Raw genomic sequence first — 21,015 nt, forward strand, 5'->3', positions numbered from 1 at the left:
AACGGAAGCGCACCACTTTCTAAATGACATGACACTTACAGCCCAGTCTGAGTTTGATGGAGTGGAGTAGGAGCCCATGGTTGTCATAGCAGCTGTAGTTGCCCTGGGCTGAAAGGTTGACGTGCAGCAGGACTAACGATCCATCTGATGTTACTTTGTGCCATGGTAACACTTGGCTGTCGTCAAGATGCCACACCACTGGTATCCTACTGGGGCAACATGTTATTGAGTTTAAGAAGACTTTGCGGAGAACAGATTATTGCGGACATCATCTGTACTTTCCTCTCCAAACTGCACTTTGAAAATTCACTTTACAAATGTCATGTCTGGCCTGCTGTGTTGCGCTGAAGAGTTCTTCAACAACATGTGACGGTAGAAGTCACAAGAAAGGTAATTACAGCCACGTAATACGTCTGTTTGTTTTTCCCGAGGGAAATAATAGGCTTACATGTCAATTGCAGTATTAAATGTTTGTTCAAGGTAATGATGGAATAAATTGAGGCACATCAGCTAATAGAACAGAAGCCTCAGTTTGAGGGAATAAAAAAAAAAAAAAGTCCTTTTGAAGCCAGCACTGGTAATTGACTATATTAGCCAAAAATGTGGCTCTTTGTTACGAAAACTATTTCAGGAAATTGTTTTCATCTTGTGCTTTTTTTTTTCCCAAACGGATGTACTGATACTGTAGCAAGAGCAAAAGAATCCAGTATTGACCGTTACAAAATAGAAACAAGATGATGTTTTTTTTTTTTTTTAATTCCTTACTTAATTTGGGACTTCCCACATGCCAGTGTCACATTCGAGTCCAAGCGCCCGTACTGCACGTCCGAAACTGCAAACACAGACATAAAATATTAAGGCACACTGCTTGTCTGGCTGACAGGCAAGCAGTCAGTCGTATTTTGTGGTGCCGTGCTCTGCATGAGTGTGACGTATGTGTCACAGTTTACAGTAGGGACACAATAACATGACCAAAGAAGGTTAGTGGTCCTTCAGGCACTAAACTAAACTGACTTTGACTTGCTTGTTTACAATGAAACGACTTCAAGTGTTTCAACTTCTTGCGTTATGTAATCATGAAAAGTACATAAATCAGTCTCCAAAAAGCTGCTTTGAGTGGAAGGAATAACAGTCAATCAAAAGTATCTTTATTGGCCAAGTATGTTAAAAAAATAAATAAATAAACGTGTAATTGTCTGTGGTGGTTTGAGAGACACTTAGGGTGGATATTGATGAACATTTCGGATGTACCACGAGCACATATAATGACAGCAGTGCAAATGATGCAGAGAGTCCTCAAGCAAGTGATCAGTCGTGCTGTAATTACAATGACAGTTGGACAAATGATGTGAGAGCCTTGAGCTCTTAAAATTTCCAGCAGTGTGAAACAGTTATGATATGGTCAATACATTTATTATTATTATTTTTGTTTTTTTTTTTTAACCAAGGATAATGTTACACATTCAACTGGAGCGTACGCAAGAGTTGCGGTGCACACCTGAATAAATATTTGCGGTGAATTTAGCAAGTTGCCAAGTGGATATGATATCTTCACCATAAAGTGTGTACGCTACAAGATATAAAAGTTGGCTTCTGTGGAACATCTCAGGTGGAAAAATATTTGACAGGCAGCACAGGGCTAATAAGCACACACACTCGAATTAATCCAAACTTCTGTGCCGGGCTCTGCGGGCCTTTTCTTACTTGGTTAACTTCCAATCTGGCCCGACTTTCACTTTCGTGTTTTTCATACGCATCAGTCATCTCCATCTTCTCCATTTTTGCTCTAAATGCGACAGTTGAATAATCAAGAGCTGAGTGTTCAGATCTTGTTTTAATCACGAAAGTTTGTTTATTTATTTGTTTTACACTTGTGCAGCAATTGTTCATTTTAAAAGTGAGATGCTTGAGGCACGTGGACGATGTGAATCATCGTCACCTGTGTGTTTTATTGATATTATCAACAATGACTGATATCTTTTTTTTTACACTTGTAAGACCGGTAAAATGGTTCCTCTTTGCCTGTACAGCTAATGCAGGTTTTATGGATATGAGGTTGATTATCACTCCAGGAATTTTATCCGAAAGACTAATTGATGCTCAAATACCAAGGCATAAAGATAACGTCAATAATCGTCAACGTTCTGAGTGTCCTCCATTGCGTTCGGATAAGCGTTCAGCAAGTCATCTTGCTGAGTGCAAGTTTCCTCAAATACGAGGAAGAGTTTTCTTTTGTCAACAGGAAGTATGACTTTAAATTAGAGTTGTGCGATATGACGATATACGGTCTATTATAGACATGATAACTAATTGGCGCAGACTTTCAGGCAGGAGGGAGACATTCCATCCGACCTTGATGCCTTCTTGACTTTTTTGTATATCGTGGAAAGAAAGGTAATTTCCCAAAGGAAAATAGAGCCAGATTATATCTATCATATTCAGGGGACACTGAAGGGAAAGCAGCAACGGTTGCACTCCAGCACGGACGACATCAATACACACCGCAGGGCATGTAAGTGGTGAAATATTTTTAGCGACAATTTCTAGAAATGAGTCACTTCACACCAAAACCAGCAAGCGTCCCACTAGCTTCTTTCCTTTTGCCATGAACTTCGAAAACAGTTGACTTAGGATTCCAAAGTGGCCTTTTTTTGCCAATTTTTGTACATCTCTCTTTTTACAGTATTACTTTCTTCATTTTTATTGCCACATTGTCGTGGATAAGTATTCCACACTTGTGCACACTCTAACGTCCTCAAGGACTTTGCATCATTTACACAAGTGTCGCTGTATCATAATTCCCACACTACAGGTCACTTACTCATGCTTCACGACTCTCTGTATCATTTGCACAGCCGTCATTGTGAAGTACTACCACACTAATGGTATCCTTGCATTTTTTTCGCAACTCTCTGTACCAAGGTGTTATGTCCGAAATGTACGTTTTGGTATCGTGGCTTGTTTGTGGGGACAGTGTTAGTGAGTGAGTGTCCAACAAGCAGGACAATAAAGCCTCTTGAGTGAACTGAATACATGAATACAATACACGGGCGCAAATAAATGAACTACCGTATTTTCGGCACGGTAAGGCGCACCAATTTTCCCAAAATCCGACAGTGCGCCCTATAATTCAATGCACCTTACAGATGGTGTGACAGTCTCTTTATATTCCCCATTATGATTTTCCCTTGTTAGTGTTCCTATGCCATCTAGTGGTTATTATTAGCAGGAACCAATTGCATCCTAAAAGGGTTCTGCCCGACACTAATTGACATGTGTATTCGCCAACACACACTCCAAAGACAACTACTTTGTGAGCTCTGCGTAGCCATTATGAAACAAAGATAATACTAAAAGCATAGTTAACTATTGACCAAATGAAGGAAGAAGGAGACAAGCAAGATTTTTATATTTAGCCCATTGTGCATGTAAGCCCGTGGGGTTTGTGTGCCTTTTTGTTGAATCAATGGTCTTCGTAACTTTTGTCTTTCATTTATTGTTTTGGAATGCCATTTGTATTTTTATGTTTCTTGACCGTGTATGTGACCAGTTTTCATGGCTTTGTTACAACTGCAGTGGTTGTGAAGGCTGTATATAAAGCTGTATTGTATTGTCTTCCTTTAGCTCCATCGCGTGGATGCAGAGCGCAACTGCAGCCACTATTGTAACTTCTATTCTATGCACCTTATAATGCAGTGCGCCCGATATATGAAATCAGTTTTAAAATAGGCCATTCATTGTTGCGCCTTATAATACGAAGGGCTTTATAGTGCAGAAAATACGGTACGCCAACAACAAAAAGAGCTGTTTACAGCATTAATGCAAGAGCAGCATTACAACTTTAAAGGATTTGGTCAGATGATAATGGGCTCAAACCAACTCGCGACTTGACAGTATTACAAGGGAAGTCCAAGAAATTAAAACCAGCATAAAATTTACTCGGAAAGATGTAGAGGATATTAAAAAAAGGTCAGATCAATCAAATTGACCACTGTAAAAATATGCAAATAGAAATTTACAAAATATGTATCAGCCTGCTAATTAATAATCGATAAGATGGACGATTTAGAAGATCCGTTGAGAAGAAATAACTTGCACATTTACGGAATAGAGGAAACACAGTGAGAAACCTGGACGGAAACAGAAGAAAACATGCAAAGAATTTTCAGGGAGAAGTTGCAGTTCCAGGGGTAAATTGAGATGGAGAGAGCTCACCGCACTGGGAGACTCAAGCCTGGGAAATTTCGCCCAAGGCCAGTTGAAATTTGAAAAATACAAGGAGAGAACAAGGATCCAGCAGCGAGCAATAGTACTTAAAAAGCTCCAACATGTGTATAAATGAGGACTTTAGAGATGTCGTGCGTCAAAAAAGGAAGAAAAACTTCCAAAATTAAAAGCTGCACGTGACAGAGGGAACATTACCGACTTGCGGCAGGTCAAACTCATAGTTTATCTCCGTGCCAGTACACCAACACAACAGGCTCAAGTTCAACACCATCGAGCGGCATGTTGAGAACTGTCCATCAACCAGCTGACCACCGAAACTCTCAGACTCTACTGTCATCGAAAATCCACATCCTAAAAACTTCAGAACCTTTGAATATGATGACCACAAGACATTCGATCCCGAGAGCAATTTGGACCCAGACAATCATTTTTTTCAACTAAAATGACAGCATTTCTAATTCTGGGTATTATTACATGGACGATCAACTCAACACAAAAATGTAGAACTGGAAAATGCACTTTAGCAGTTGAACCATCCATCAAAACTTTACAAAAATCAAAGAAACTCGACTAAATTAAATACATTTAAAATAAATGCCATTTCAGAAACTTAGCTTGACAATGAAAAAAACTACTGAAATGAAATCGGAAGGATATGAATTGTTTGCACCAAATAGGGGAAACCGATGTACACTTGACTCGGTTGACATGTTGACTTTTTTTCCTTTTTCGATTGAGCTACACGACATGAATGCTCTATAATGATATTCATATCAAACAAGTTCAAATTCACAAAGAACAAAGGGTAGGACGAGATCAGTTTTGTACGTCTTTGAACTTGCTCTGACCATGTAAATTGTGCTAATTGATAACTATTTGTTTTTTTTGGAGGGGACATTATGTATAGAGAGAGAGATCTGGTTTATTTTTGTTTATACCCACAGATAGTGCACTCTCTACGATTTGTTCCTGTGGTTGTACACGTGCATTTGTGTGTGTGCAGCGTGTGTGTGATTGTGTGTAATCTTCAGAGTAGTGCAGAGCCGGCTGCTTTGAATGTGTGTATTCATGTTTATTGGCAGTCAGGCACATTATTATTCAAAGCCGCAGCGTTCCACTCATATCTGATTTTGACTTTGGCAAAAGGGCCGCAGCACATGGACAAGTACCCACACATGCACACACACACACACACACACACACACACACACACACACACACACACACACACACACACACACACTCAGAAAAATAAACAAATAAACACGAATGTGCGTTTAAGTGCATGCCTCCACATACACAAATAAACCTTCACACAAGCTTAAGTGTAAAGGAAAGCCGCGTGTCTTTGTTGAAATCAGTTCAAGAAACTAAGAAAAAAGGGGGCGGTGGTTGTGTAGGGTTACGGGAAGGGGAAAAAAAAAACTGTGACAGTTTTATTCAAAGGGCTAGGGGCCAGTATTCTTATTAATGAAATGAATAAGCGAACCTCAACTTGGCTCCGATAGCAGACACACGGAGAGAAACATTGGAGAGGCATTAAGAAAAAGGGAAAAATGTAAGAAAGAAAGAAAACGTGCCACGTCAATTTCTCGAGAACAGATTCCCATGAAACCGAATACAGAAAAACACATTGACAATAAACGCCTTGTGTGGCGCGAACTGAACAAAAAAAAAACAAAAAAACGTGAATTTAAAATAGACTAAAAATGTTTGGAGAAGAGAATCATAAAAGTGAACAAAACTGTGATTGGCCAACATGAGAAATGTTTTTTTTTCAGAATGTGTCGGTGTTTCATGGTGATTTTCCTCAAGCCAAAACATACAGTATAACCAGTTGTTTTATTCTAAATGCTAGATGTTTCCTCCCTCTTTTTTTTAGCAGTTCCTTCAACTGAGATGGTCAAAAGCTCGCAAAATAAGTCAAAAATTCGCTCTTTGTATGTGAGTGTACGGCATATGAAAAGGACATGCCTTTGCAAATGGATTTTTCAACATGTGCTTATGATCAGGGGAGGTGTGCGTGAATTCGAAGTGTTCGTTACCTTCATTGGTCCAAATCTGAGCACTACTTCGACACAGTGACCAAGATAAAAACCAGATGACAGTCAGACTCCCAGAACTGGACAAAAGACCTGGCATCTGGAAAGACACAGAAAGTATAATCACGAAGAGTAGGAGCTTAGACTACAAAGTTTATCTGCAGCTTTGTCTGACGCTCTTGGTTAATACTTTCACACCGCATAAAAAGTGCCGTTATTTTCTTTTCATTTAAATGTGACACCAAAGCTGTCTCTTACACCAAAATGGTGACTTTTTATTTTTTTGAAGCGGCACCTGTCAAAGTCATTTCGACGGAGGCGTTATGTGCATGTGTGTTTGTTCTCTGCTCACAAAAAGAGAGAAAAAAAAAGAGATGACGGACCCGTTTATGGATTGTGGGGAGAGGGCGGTATGGATTGTCCTTTCTCCCAAAAGAACTAACAATTTGTTTAATGACACCATGTTTGCAAATCGGCTACTGGCTTTGCAGTTAGCAAACGTAGCATGATTTGAAATGCTACATCTACTTTCACGTCCGGTCTCTCGTCATTAGGAGGGCACTGTCTTCCGATTGGTCAACCAATAAAACCAATTGAAGGTCGACATGGGACATGTCACACTTTGCGGCAAGACCAACGATAATTTGAACATGCCAGACTTTGGTTGTCGTGGTTGTGAGGCGTCCCAGACACCAGATGACCAATCATTGATATGTCACGCTATTCAGGCTACACTGCGTCACGGCAACTCAAATGAGACACAACATTTTCTGCGACATGTCTGTCGGCTCAAAATCGGGCTAGATTCTTGAAGTTTGTAGTCTCAGTATTATAGTCCAAAAAATAAAGTATCCTTTGTTTCACATTTGACATTCTTGACTGTCATATATATGTAGGTAAAAGTAAGCTCGACTTAAGACATGAACACAAAATTGTCATGTTTTAACATGAATGACAAATGTGTTATGTGAGTGTGAGATGCTGCTCAATCATCCAAATTTTTTTGAACACCCTTATCCCACAAGTTAAAAAAATAAGTTGAAAAAAAAATCACTTTTGTCTTTAACTTGCTTACCAAATAATGGGCAAGTATTGGGATCCTGGTGGAATCTTACAATGAGTGCACTTCACGTAGTCTGTGATGCATAATTGTTGTCTTTTAACATTATATGCAGTGGTTGTGGCTTGTCGTTCTTTTTCTTCAGAATAAGTATTGTTAAAAAAAAAAAAAAAAAAAAAGAAAGAAAAAATGCCCAAACCATACACGTAATTCTTTGATGATTGAGCTTGTTTGATGCAACTTTGAGACATGTGTTTACCGATGTATTATTTTTTTAAATAACAGTCATTCCTGCTCTTCAGGGACATTGAACTTCAACTTCCACTGCACGATTGCAATAATCACCACTGCACTGTTTTAGGAACTGTTACACAACAGTTCAACAATACTCAAAATTGATTTTGTTAAAAACATTTCATGCAGATTTTTTTTTCTAATGAAGAAAACATGTATCAGAATTCAAACAATGGTTTATTTGTCAGGCTGACTTCTTTTTTTTTTTTTTTTTTTTTTTAATAAATTCCAAAAGATGACTCAAGATGACGAACTGCAGCACAGTTTGAATCTTTGGCACAAACAAGACCGATCAGCTACCCATCAGTTTCCAAAATGATAAAATAAATGTCAACCAACTTTCATCAGCATAAAGTATTGTTGTTGGTTCATGGAATGGCGGTGGCCCTACCAGAATCCAATCAAAGGTCACAAAAAGGTGTTGTGCCAAATGGACGTTGATTGGAGCGAGTTACATTTTAAAAAAGATGATGATATGACAGTTTCAGTCCAAGACGGTGAGGACTTTCGACTTCGCAAAATAGAATACAAGGAAAATAGAAGGCAGCACTGCTCCAAGGCCGCTAGACCATTAAACCCACATCTGCAACTGAAACCATATGGATTTGTATGTCAAGACATATCTTCAAAACGGTTCGAAAAATACTTTAAATTTTCCACGAGGTGAGCAAAATATTTTCTGGTCAATTACTCAAAAAAAAAAAAAAACAACCTGTTACATCAAAGTGGAAAAATATATTTTTCTTTCACGAACTTCCACTACACTAGAAGATGCACACTCTTTGGTATTTGAGCTAGTATGTCAATAAGCCACAAGTTGAGTGGGGAAGAACCTGAGAGGTTCCCATCAAAGACTTTTGAAAAGAACTAGAAAAGGACTTAACCCTTTCATGCACCCTGGAAGCTGCTAACATGATAAGCTGTCCACTGTAGTAACCGCTGTCACTGAAAGGGTCTCAGTATTCCATTTTTTTTAGCGGTAGTAGGTGGTTAGGTGCACCGACATTTTGTCTGTTGAAGTCCTGGCCCAGTAATAATAACATCTAAGACCGGAGAAACCTCAATATTCATGCAGCAACTTGTATGAAAGAGAGAATGCTATGAAAACTTTTATTTCCAATTCACAACTCACCGTAGTTCTAAACATCCAAGTTAAGAAGGGCACAAAAGTTCAGAAACCTGTGTACGAGTTGAGACCCTGCAAATCTTTGCATTGCGGTGTGGTGTTCTGGCACAGTGGCGTTACATTTCACCACGTTGGCAGTGTAACTTCTCACAGCATACTCAGCAAATTCAAGTTTCATGTGTTTACATTCCTTCTCCTCTTCCAGCCATGCCACCTTGCTTGAGAGCCTCATGAAATGTGAGACATTCTATGTCTGCAATCCAGCTGCAACACCCCTGTGGCTTATGAGAAGTCAAATGTGCTGCAGATACGTTCAACAGTATATTGATTGCCCATCAAAGGATAATTAATGTTCGGAACAATTTGATGGGAAGCAGAAAAGGTCAAAGTCAGCGCATCAGTGTTTCAGTGCGGTGTACAAGGCTTAGTGTTTCCCTTTTACTATATTAAACCATTCCTCTTTCACTTGACTCTACAGTCAGTTCCTAGCAACATTTTTCCAGTACTCTGATATCAGAAGGTTCAAGGTTCAGGAAACAAATTTGTATCAATGTCTCTGATATGTGCAAGTACAAGTCAACATTTACCCATATGACATGATTACATTAATAAAACACCCAAAAATGCTTCTTAATTAACTACAAATGAATACAAACATACAATAGTGTCACGGATGCACCTCACAGTTTTATTTAAAAATAACTCATGTAGAAATCGACTAGGACAGGAATGTTACCAAAATAAATAAAACGAAACAAAATACAAAATACAACTGATGAGCACATGGCAGCTAACCTCAGTCTAACTGCTAGCTAACAAGGCGCGTAGTTAGCTAGCGGGAGACACTAAATTAGCAGTCTTCTTTTTATTCAATGCTCCCTGTGGTCAAACAGCTCAAACAGATGGACTCAACACCAGTCACGGATGATTAAAATTAAAGCCCCTGCTTGATATGCCATTCAACAGCCAAAGCCAAAGGCAATGGGACAAAACACTAAGTAACAACAAGCTCCTAAAAATAAAATGAGTAACATTATGAAACATTGCTTAACAGCCTCAATGCTTCATTGCAATCGTCCACATGACTACTGTGACATTGAATTACGAACACTCGATGCACATGGGGGCTGCCAGTCTTTTCGCCTTGAATTGAGAGTTCATTTACTTCAGGGAAACTTAGACGGGACTTTTCTGTCTACTTTTCACGTTCCACCACGTCCTTTTAGACTCAAGTTGTTTTGTTTTGGGGGTTTTTTTGGGTCATCTTTATCAATGCTAACACGAAGCCCAACAGCCCGGGTCCACTGATCCGTATTGACTATCCGTGTCATGTACTGATGTCATAATGACAACAGTCAAAATGTAAAAACCATTTATTTTCAAACTTTGGGATGTTTACACGAATTTTGTTCAGACACCGTTTTACGTCATTTGAAGCACCCATACATCAACGTACCACTGTAGTCATGTTGCAGCGATGGTATGAACACCACACGACCAAGTCAATGAGCATGCTTTGTCTTCATTGATCTAATATCTTAAGGAAGAAATATATAAAGATACAAAAAGATTCAAGCTAAATGCAGCAAAATAAAAATCATTAGAAAAGTTCATAGTACTGTTTTGAATATGGGCAGCCCACCCAGTTATAAAAGATGCTTTTTTTTTTTCTTTCCAAGAAAAAAAAAAAGCATCACTGGCAATACTTAAACTAGTGGAAAATCTCATCTTTCACTGTTGGATTGACGACTGAAAATTGCACTGCGGTCTGCCAAAACCAAGATGGAAGCTAACAATTGCAATGTAGTCGCCCAGTAGTTGTGGATATTTTACAGGCATGTATTCAGAACACTGATTAGTATCTACACTCCACACCACCAAGCTAACAGTAAGGGCCAAACCATGAAAATCCACTTCTGTCAACCATACACACTATATATGCAAGCAAAGCAACATTCCAGGTCAAATGCTGATTTTAAATGATTGTGCTTTAAAATACCCAGTTAGGGAAGGACAGAAAATGTGTATACCACAAGTTTATTTTACTTTTTGGTGCAAAAACAACATTGTTTAAATCTGCATCACAATGCAGCTGAGGAACCACTTACTTTGTATTTCTCCTCCCACTGGCTACACATATATAGAACTGTATAAAATTGCTGTTTTTATGTTATTGATTAAAAAACAAACAAACAAACAAAATTACATTTCAAGCGTGCAGTGGTTTAAACTGATATGGACTGGGCGATATCAACATAAAGCATAATTTTAAGTTCTTTAAACCTTGAAAACATTTTAAAGCTTCCAGTTTCTACCGCTTATCTTGTTCAGGGGAATAGGTGATCTGGGGCCTCACGCAGATGACAGGTACCAAGAGGTGGGGTATACCCTGGAATCAATGTTTTTGTGAGTATATTAATGAATCAGCCCATTAAGCCTTGGTTTTCTGTTTTTGTTGTTGTTGTTGTTAACTCAAAGGATAGCAGAGCAAATATGCCAAGGACCACTGATAAGTTAACTCCTCAAATGTCAACAGGTTTTTTTTTCCACAAGCTGTCCCTCTCACTGCAGGATTTCATAGCGACTCACTCCCACCAAGTGTCAGGTTTGTCTATCTCTCCTAGTATGAGACAGTAGTAAGCCCTGTGCAGCCATGAATTACGTCACCGGAATGCCATCTGAATATGTGTATGCTCTCAGCTATGTCTAAAATATGCTAAACAAATCCAGAGTGGCACTTCCAAACACATAAAACAGACCCAACAGTATATATAACCTCCAACAGCAAAGCTATTGGTATGAAACCCATTCAAGAAATGAGGCAAGGGGTGAGTGCTGAGGAATTGTGACAGAGGTCAAGCATTAGCTCACGCTTGAAAGCCTGAATTTTAACGAGTGGTTAAACAGGCAGAAGAAAATGGAGCATGTACTTGCCAAACATGAAAACAAATCCTTAGCTAATAACAAAAACAACTTGATGCTAAAATAAGTTGCACGCACACTTGCACGATGAGTAATCTGATTCAAAAGCACACACTTTTACCCGTTCCTCTCCGTGGCAGCACAATCCCACACCCTGAGTCACTCACGCTGCTGCATGCCACTGCACATTCAGTCATTTTTACGAGGCAAAAGCAAGACGGAAAGTGGGAGACAATAGTAAAAATGAGAAGGGGGGGTTACATGCAAGAATGTCGAAAAATAGCTGCGCAATAGCTTATTTTTCGAATTATACGTCGCTCCAGAGTAGAAGTCGTAACAGTAAAAAAAAAAATAAATAAAAAAAAAAATGCATCGTGAAGAAGAAAAACATATATAAGTCACTCCACCACGGAAATTAATTTTACAAAGACCAAGAACAGGAGAGCTTGGACTCATTCCCTCATCACGGGCGCATTCGAAAAAGGTTCCAAACCCGCACCGCTTCACTTCGACCATTTGAAAACTCTGATTTTTGTTCAAGTGTGCTGTTCGGTTATTCAGGGTTATAATAATAATAATAATAACATATTTTATTTATAAGCGCCTTTCAAAAAACTCAAGGGCTACCCCCAAAATATGATGTATTTAATTAGTTACAAGTCACACCTGAGCATAAGTCGCACGACCAGCCAATCTATGAAAAGAAGTGTGGCTTTTTGGGACGAAAAATACGGTAGTTCGATTTACCTTTTTTCCAGTTGAGTTTCTTTCCAACATCACTCACGTGGTCCCAAATGACAGAATATCCTGTTTATTTTCACTGAACATTCGAGTTTGCTGCACTAAATCGTAGACTGATGTTTAATTTTGCAAACTCTGTACAATGTGTTTTCGACTCCGTGTCAATGAGGTAGGATGGGCTCAAGATTAAATAGCTGACAAGCTGAGGTATCACCGAACTGCAAATGTGTGTGTGTGTGTGTGTGTGTGTGTGTGTGTGTGTGTGTGTGTGTGTGTGTGTGTGCGCACAAGCACTGAAACAACAAGATTTGAGGGTCAAGCCAAAATGTGTCATGTTAATGGGGCAACGCAACAATGGCTCCTGTGTTGATCCAAGTTGCTACGGCAACCCCTGCAACACTCATCTGGTCCTTTCAGGCGACGGCAACTCTGCCGAGAGACAAGTGTGCGTGTACGTTTACGTTATGGTCCCATATGTGAAGCCCTTCAGTGCAGGCGTGGTTGCGGGTGTGTTTGTTTAGATAAGACAACTTTCGGTGTGCATTTTTGCATCATTGACTACCTCCCCCCCACCCACCACCACCATCAAATGGGTTGTGTGTGTGGCGAAGTGGAACAAACATAAACCAACAAAAACCTTTTATCTTTTCCACACTCAAACACACTCGATTTGAGTAGGATTCGTATTTTGAAAGGATTTGTGAAACAGTTGAATATGCGCCGTGTGGTTTATGCATGAGACGTAAACTCGTCATCACATACAGTATTAAGCCGCCTGATTGAACGCCAGAGACCCTGATTTAAAAGACAAGACGCAAATGTTCATAAGTAAATGATTGTTATTAAAAATAAGCTTGGCTGAGGGAATTTTTGCTGAAATGAACTCAACATATTTTTCGGTGAAGCAGTTGGCATTGAAGCCAATGAAATTCAGATCCTATTTAACACACAAGTGGCGCAATGCTTGTAACAATGAGAATGTACATGAAATTATTTTTGAAATGAAAGAATAATTGAGGTTTAGAGAAATGTGAGGTTTTGCCAATGGTTGATATTGAAATCTCAGTATAAATGAAAAACACATGTATGATGGAAGTCCAAATGGGACACATTGATCAAGTTAGTCTTCTCCAAAAGTCTGGGCCATATACAATCTGTGGAAAATCCCAGAGACTAAAAACGCAAGAAATAATGGCTGCCATGTGTATACAGAGATAGCACTCAGCCAATGCGCAGATTAAGACCAGAGTGTCGATCGGAGTTTTTCTAAGTGAGAAGATCGGAATACAGTAATGACATGCTAAGAAATTTGAGCATGCCGAGTTCCTGGAGGCTTCTTTTTGAGCTATTCAAATGAGTTCTCTTTAAAGACTTAATTTGTTACACGCAAACCTGAATTGTGGTATGTGCCTGCGTGTGTGCGTGCTTGTTTGAGTGACTGAGTGAGTGCGGCGGCAGTATGTTGGGCTAAATTCTACAACACTGGAATTTCCTTTAGCTCAGCCGCCAGCGCAAGATGGCTACCATATGCTAGATATTCACACAATGCAAAATGCACACACAAGGTTGGATGCGGAGACCACTATCTGGCTCACAGTATAACTTCACATTTAAAACCAAACAATGCACACAAACAGTATTTCGTTACAGTATCAATAACACACGCATTATGTCAACAAAACATTCAAATCCTCGCAAGAGAGAGACGTTGCTGGTTCAGCGCTGCTAAGTTTGAGTAAGGCGTGTTGGATTAGCTAGTGAACCAAGTTATCCATTAATATCTGAGGAGTGAAAGTCTGAATGTCTTCCGGGTAATCTCAAACCAACCCTGATCATCTTGTATCAACAAAGTTTCTCATAATCCTCCTTATCCGTTTGAGGAAGTGATGCCGATACTTGGTCATCAAAATACAGGGTAGCGATGCATCACGATGAGAGTTCTGAGGGAAGGTCTGAAAGAGTCATTGAGACAACTATTGAATCCTACCCACAAAAATATATATATCACTCAAACATGAATGCAGGGTGCTTAAATTACACTCCCTCGAAGGTGGTAGAGAGTGCCAGTGTAAACATCACCAGGTGCTAACGCTAACCACAGACAAGTCTAGTTTCCATTGGCCTTTTTGCAGAGATACTGTAGGAAAAAAAAAAACAAAAAAGAAAGAAAAAAAAAAGGGAAGGTTGATGACACCCCAACCAGTCAAAAATGTAACTGCTAAAAAATCAGGTATGTAAGATTCATAAGTCATAACTCGGATAGCGACCAGGCTCAACTGCAAACTGCAAAAATCAGTGAATAGTTGACGCTCCCTTATGATTGCCATGAAAAAAAAAACCTGCTAAAATGTGAACAAGTGAGGTTGGCACACAATTTATGTATTGTCCGATTGATTAGGCGACTAATCACAAAAATAATCAATGATCAAAATCATTGTTTACGGCAGCCCTAATGACGGGATATTAAATTTGGCTCCATCGCACTATAGCGATTGGTTCTTTTTTTTTTTGTTGTCGATGTTTTTTTTTTTTTTTTCTTTCAATTTTCAGTTATGGGCTCGTGCTTCCTGATGCAGCAAGACATTGTTTGGTCCCGGTTACACAAAATGACTTACACCTTCTTTGGTGCTTTGAGACCAAATGAGACAATGTGCAGACGTTTTGTTCTAAACAAGTGTGCAGCAGCTCCTCTTCATACAAGAATCACAAACAGAAGCCCACTCCTTCTTTAGGTCCACTTTTCACTTAACCCTTAACTCATCATGTTATACTGTAAATGTAATAACTACTGGGAAGCAGAGACAAAAAAAAAAAAACACTCCGAAGGTTTTAGAGAACTTAACGCAGCTTGAGTCTTTGGACTATATTCTATATATTGGACTGCTCCATAAAAAAAAAACATGCTCAAGGTACAGTCCATAGGCTCGAATGGTGTGGAAGTCTATGACATCAAACCTATCAAACACCTCTGAACTCTACATTAGAAGAGAGATTGTGCGTTTGGGCAACATTAGTGTCCTCTGACAAAGATGTTTTTCTGGTGAAAAGACTGAATGCATTTGTACTTCCGTCCACATTGTGGAAACGGTTTCACTTTGAAAACAGCACTGTTTCAACAAACCATCAACTCATCCCATCCGCTCTGTGTTAAATCAACAAAGCTTAAAAGGTATACCCAGTCCAAATCTATCCAATCAATTTCTAGCTGTATAAACTATCGCCAGATATGGAATTAAACAACAAATCAAACAGTTCAGATGGGATAAATAGACCAGCCAATTACTTGGCTTGTTGTCAAAGCACGGAAAAAAATAAGTTAGTCAAATGCATGAACTGTGAATACCCTCAGTCACGCACGATGATTGCTGTACTTAACTCTGTCCCAGTACATCAGACAGCAGGTTCACTGGCCAAAAAAAAAAAAAAAAAACTGCCTAGATCTGGTTGATCAGTGTGTGTGTGTGTGTGGAGAGAGAGAGAGAGAGAGAGAGAGAGAGAGAGAGAGAGAGAGAGAGAGAGAGAGAGAGAGAGAGCAAATGCAGCGTCCAAGTGTATTTGACTGGCGCCACACTACTGCTGGAAGTAATTACAGAGACATAAAGCAGTTGGAGTTTGCCGTTTTATGCAACACTGAGAATCAAAAATGCATGCATGCACGCAAAATAGAATGCACAGATTTAGCTGTGATTGATGAATGTGTCATTTCATCACAATGCGAATTTTAACCAAAAGGCTTCCCAGAGGCTTAAATACAACTCCAATGGAAAGCTTCCAAAGAATAACAGAAATGCCTGTTGTTTTATTTTTTCTGAACACAACAAATCTGTTTACATGTCTAACATGTTCCAGCCTCTTCATTGGATTTTTGGTTTTAGGGTTTGAATGAATCATACTTGGGCAAATGATGCTTGTTCACACAGACCCAGTGTAGGTCCAAAGATGTGGATGTGTATTGTTTTGCTCGCGAGCTTCCGCCATTTTTTTTTTCAAGCTGGAAGCAAAAATATTGGGAAGTGCATACCCCCTTTTCCACCAACGTCCACCCACACAAAACACATTGTGACCATCACACATCGACCCCGAATTTCTTGAGACGTGAGTCATTCTGCTGGGAATCCCATTTCTTTGCCCATTGCTACCGACGACGCTGAGGAGAGAGGAAGAGTGAAAGTAGTGTCGCGGAGAGAAAAAGATTAATGGGGAGAAACTCATTATGGAAAAAATACGTGAGTTAAAAAACAAAACAAAACATGAGAACAGACAGGCATGCTTCTATTTACTATTCACAACATAAATCAGCATCTGTTCAACGATGCGTAAAAGTATGAAGAGCTTCAGGTCAGACAAAGCACGCTGCAAACCACCGAGCGTGTAATGATTGACGATGAATACTGCTCACCGACGCAAAGAAGAACATCGTGGAAGGGGAGGAATAACGTGCACTTTTATATCACGCCATACTGCCCTGCTAGTAAGACGCTAATATCATCACACAAAGCCTTTACATACAGCTCCGAGCAGTTTGTCTGGGTCTTTCTCTGGCAGACTGCTGGTAAACAGGAAGCGATGCTTGTTTGTCATAGCTGATATGAGCAGTGACGCAAACCAGATTACATAGCTGTAATAAAATTTACAATGTTCTCGTCAATGTAAAACAGTGTTGAGATATGTACCGAGTATTAAGACACCTTTGGTAAAACAACAAACAATAAGGCTTCTAAAAGGAGTTATGTCAGGTTATTTCTTTTGTTTTTTTGACACAGCAGGTCAAGGAGTAACGCTTCTTAAATACTTAGAGACAGCCAATTCATTCTCCGTGAACAAGGACCTGGAAACTAGGGAGTGAGAAAAGGTGACCATCAGCCTCTAGCCATCGAGTTGGGTATTTGTTTACAATTTGTGCTTGCATAACTCGAGTTATAAATCACACGCACAATTAAATTCTGACATGTACGCAATTCTGAATGGTTCAAGAATGTCAACACTTGATTATGTCTGTAATGTTGACTCAACATTATGCAAATAAGAAAGAGCGCCCGGCAGTGCGAGTAAGTGAGCAGGTGAAAAAAAAAAAAAAATATATATATATATATATATAGTATATTGGGAAAACGACCAACGTGAAGAATCACATGAAGCATAAACAGCCCATTTTGGATTTTTTTTTTCTGCCAGCCGGTGAGCCGGTGAAACTCGCCAACTGGCCATCGGCACATAGCAGTACTTTTGTTTCCTCTTGGCTTTTCCTAGTGCTGAGAAACATTTGTTGTACGAATTAGAATGTGATATTTGCCATCTTTTGCATTTTGTTCAAATAAAAAATTGTGTCGGTCATTTATTTGAATTGTATGGCTCATTTCTTTGAGCACTTTGGATGCAGCGGTGGTTGTTTTAATCCCTTCGGGGACAGCGGTTACTACAGTGGACAGCTTATCAGGTTAAATTCATAATTTGTGCATGAAACGGTTAAAGTGCTCTTCAAATAAGGTTGAGTAGAGTTGAGTTAATCACGAAAATAAGGAAGTCAAATTGAATCAAACCATTAGCCTTTGAATCATAACCCAATCGACTCTTGGGCTAGCGAGAGATTCCCACCCTTGTGCTATTCAGCCAAAATAGATCCTTTGCTCACTGAGAATGCTACTCTTAAGGTCCAATTAGTCACGTAACATCAACCCTTTCTTGCTCTCATTACATTAGCCTCCCATTAACTCCCTTATCCAATTTAAGATTCTCACTCTAACCTACATGGGCTGACACAGGAACGGTGTGTTTACACAAGACATACACAAGGCCAAAACTGTGGTTTTGCTCACTCATTTAAACAACAATGCACATGCGCTGGATATTCGGACAGTTCTGCAAAACTCCTCCTCCTATTTCTCCTCCAAATTAGGGAATAAGACAACGACAACAACCCAATAGTGATCTAATCGTGATGCCCAATGAGCTGGACGAATAACAGTCCTCACAGGCACCATTCTCAGAGCAGATTGAAAAAAAGGAAGAAAAAAAAAAGTGAAAAAACTGGCATGATATTGACGCTTGAAAGTTTGTTGACGTTGAGACACGTGTGCATACGGGCGTGCGTCTGTATCTTGAGTTCTCAACAATAGACATTTGAGAAGCTTGTTCCCCGCATCCCCGACAAGAAATAGTCGTATGAAAGACTTCTACGTTACAATACTGTACTGATTACACTCCCACGATTGTGATTGGTAGCATATATGACATATTCAACGACAACTATGAACAATCAAATATGGATTTGGATGAACTCATCATGCCACTCATATTTAGACAGTGTCTTTCTTTCTCACAAACCTTCAAAATCTGCTTAAAAAAAGCAAGATAGTTTCTATATTTTGTTTATCAGCATCTGTTCATAGCTACTCATAATTCAATCACCCTTTATGAATGTGAATACGCTCCTGATAGATGTTAATAAAGCACCGATATTATTTCTTCCTCTTTTTTTTTTTTTTTTTGCCGCTTCCTGACCAATGGCGCACTAATTAGAAGTCATTTCCACCTAAATGCTGACAGCAGAGAAAATGCATTTAGGTATTGCTAAGAACCGGCGCCCACGACGAGACTGCAGTCTCTGCCCTCTTATATTACAGTGCTCACTATCTGGATGGCACACAGAAGTCAAAAAATCAAAATGGTCAACTGCTAATTCTCAAAAGATTTAAAAATATAACAAATGTTACCATGCGACATTCAAGAAAATGTTTTAAACTCCCAATGTGACAATTTTTGGGTCATGATAAGTCTCAATGCTTAGGTTCAGCAACAGCTATAAATTACGAATAAAATAAAATAAAATGATTCATTCATTCATTTTCCGATCTGCTTTATCCTCACAAGGGTCGCGGGGGGTGCTGGAGCATATCCCAGCCGTATTCGGGCAGTAGGCGGGGGACACCCTGAACCGGTTGCCAGCCAATCGCAGGGCACACAGAGACGAACTAAAATCAAATTCTACAATTTAAAAAAAAAGCAAAAGAGAGCAAACAGTAGTATTGTGATGCTCGAAACGTGCACAGGGGGGCATCTACAGGTTTACCACGGCTACGACAGGTAAGTGTTTTTCCTGTTTATAACTACGAACAACACAACTTTTGTTCGACTGTGATCACAATCTGGAAAAAAAAAATCACTTGGGCAGTTTTTACTTCGTTTCCATTAGTTTCTGTCGTGTACCTACCAAATCTCATATCGTCATCACGCTCTATAAGGTCCCTTTTACTTCCTCTAAAAACACAGAAGCTACGTAAGAACAACAAACTCAGCAGGAGTCGGGAGCCGGGAGGCGCAAAAGCAGAGAGAGAGCGAGAGAGCAAAATCATGAAAAGCTAATGATAAATAGGGGAGGAAGGGTAAAAAAAAAACTTGAATTTGTGTGAAAGGTTACAGTAAAATTTCAGTTAAAAGGTGGAGCTGGCTCATACCATCTTCAATAGGCATTCCAATAGAATGATGTCATAGTGTGCGTGCACTCACGTGCACCCGCAAACACGATCACAAAAGCACAGACAAAAGCAAAACCAAGTCCTCCCTCCCAAACGGCATTGAAGGTCCATGCAAAACTTAAAACGTATGCTCCATGGTAGGTTAAACATCACGTTGTTTGGGTTTTTTTTTTTTCCTTCAAGGACAGATCCTTCTCAGAAATGCGTTTTGTTCCAACACGATGGACTGACTCAAAATTGAAAGTGACAAGTCTATCAATTATTCACGATGAGTCCAAAATACCGGAGTCACCTTGCTGCAGAAGGAAAACTTCTTCAGCTTTGCCACACAACATTATTGTTTTGTCTTTTTATTCCTGGCAACATCCCTGTAAACAGAGAATGCCAGTCATTTTAATACATGGTAGAGTATTAAACTATGGCTTGCAGATTGTGCAAATTTAAAAACAAGATGCAGTCTTCTGCTTGAACGGCTGCTAAAAATGGACTCCAACTGTATGCAATTGTTGAATCATATCTTGAGCAAATTCATACAGCGTGACCATAAACTATGCAAACTTAAGTGATGCAATTACAACTCATGTAAACCACACTAACCAAAATGGTCTCTTTGTTGCAGAAAGTATTTAATCACGAGTATGCCACATGTTTGGTGAAGGATTTAAACATTCGTACTGTTTCTATCTTGCGCACACTTACATTATATCCCCCTCAAACAAAAAAAAATGTATTTCTAAATTGGGAATTTCTCCATTGTGAGACAAATTAAGGTTTTCTTGTCTTATTTTAATTCCTCTATCACAGGACAGAGTGAGTAGACAAACATAAAAAATATTTCTTCCCTACCATCTTTTGAAGACGCAATGAAAAATTCCATGCGCAAATGCATTTTGAAAAAAAAATACGGCATGCTCGTCAAAGATAACACGACAACTGCAGAAGCCAGTGTTCACATTATAAGCGGAAGTCCTGTGGTTGATTGATTCAAAAAAATTAAGAAAGAAAGAAAATAGCCAGCAGCGGATATCTAAAGAGTGCCCAGACGAGCCAGCAGGCATGCTATTTTTAGCACAGCCAAGGTTATTCCTTTTACAGTTAAAAGAATCTTGAGGTACGAGGTGTCACTCT

General features: G+C 39.3%; 1 protein-coding gene across 3 annotated transcripts in view; it reads right to left on the reverse strand.

Annotated features, from left to right (window-relative positions):
- The window catches only part of il11ra (interleukin 11 receptor subunit alpha), a 33,581-nt gene that overhangs the window by 7,359 nt on the left and 5,207 nt on the right, over positions 1–21,015 (reverse strand). For 2 of the 3 annotated variants that reach the window (XR_002168710.1, XM_019874058.1), the window contains exons 2-4: positions 6,273–6,369; positions 766–832; positions 40–209 (exon numbers count right to left, since the gene is read on the reverse strand). Coding sequence is in view for 2 of the 3 variants with exons in the window: in XM_019874058.1 (XP_019729617.1) it covers positions 40–209; positions 766–832; positions 6,273–6,369 (334 nt within the window). In the remaining variant the exon portion in view is untranslated. The remainder of the gene's footprint in view (positions 1–39; positions 210–765; positions 833–6,272; positions 6,370–21,015) is intronic. The other variant, XM_019874060.1, reaches the window with a different exon arrangement.

The sequence above is a fragment of the Hippocampus comes genome, unplaced genomic scaffold (genome assembly GCF_001891065.2).
Source record: "Hippocampus comes isolate QL1 unplaced genomic scaffold, H_comes_QL1_v1.1 scaffold101, whole genome shotgun sequence".
In the NCBI taxonomy this organism is placed as follows: Eukaryota; Metazoa; Chordata; class Actinopteri; order Syngnathiformes; family Syngnathidae; genus Hippocampus; species Hippocampus comes.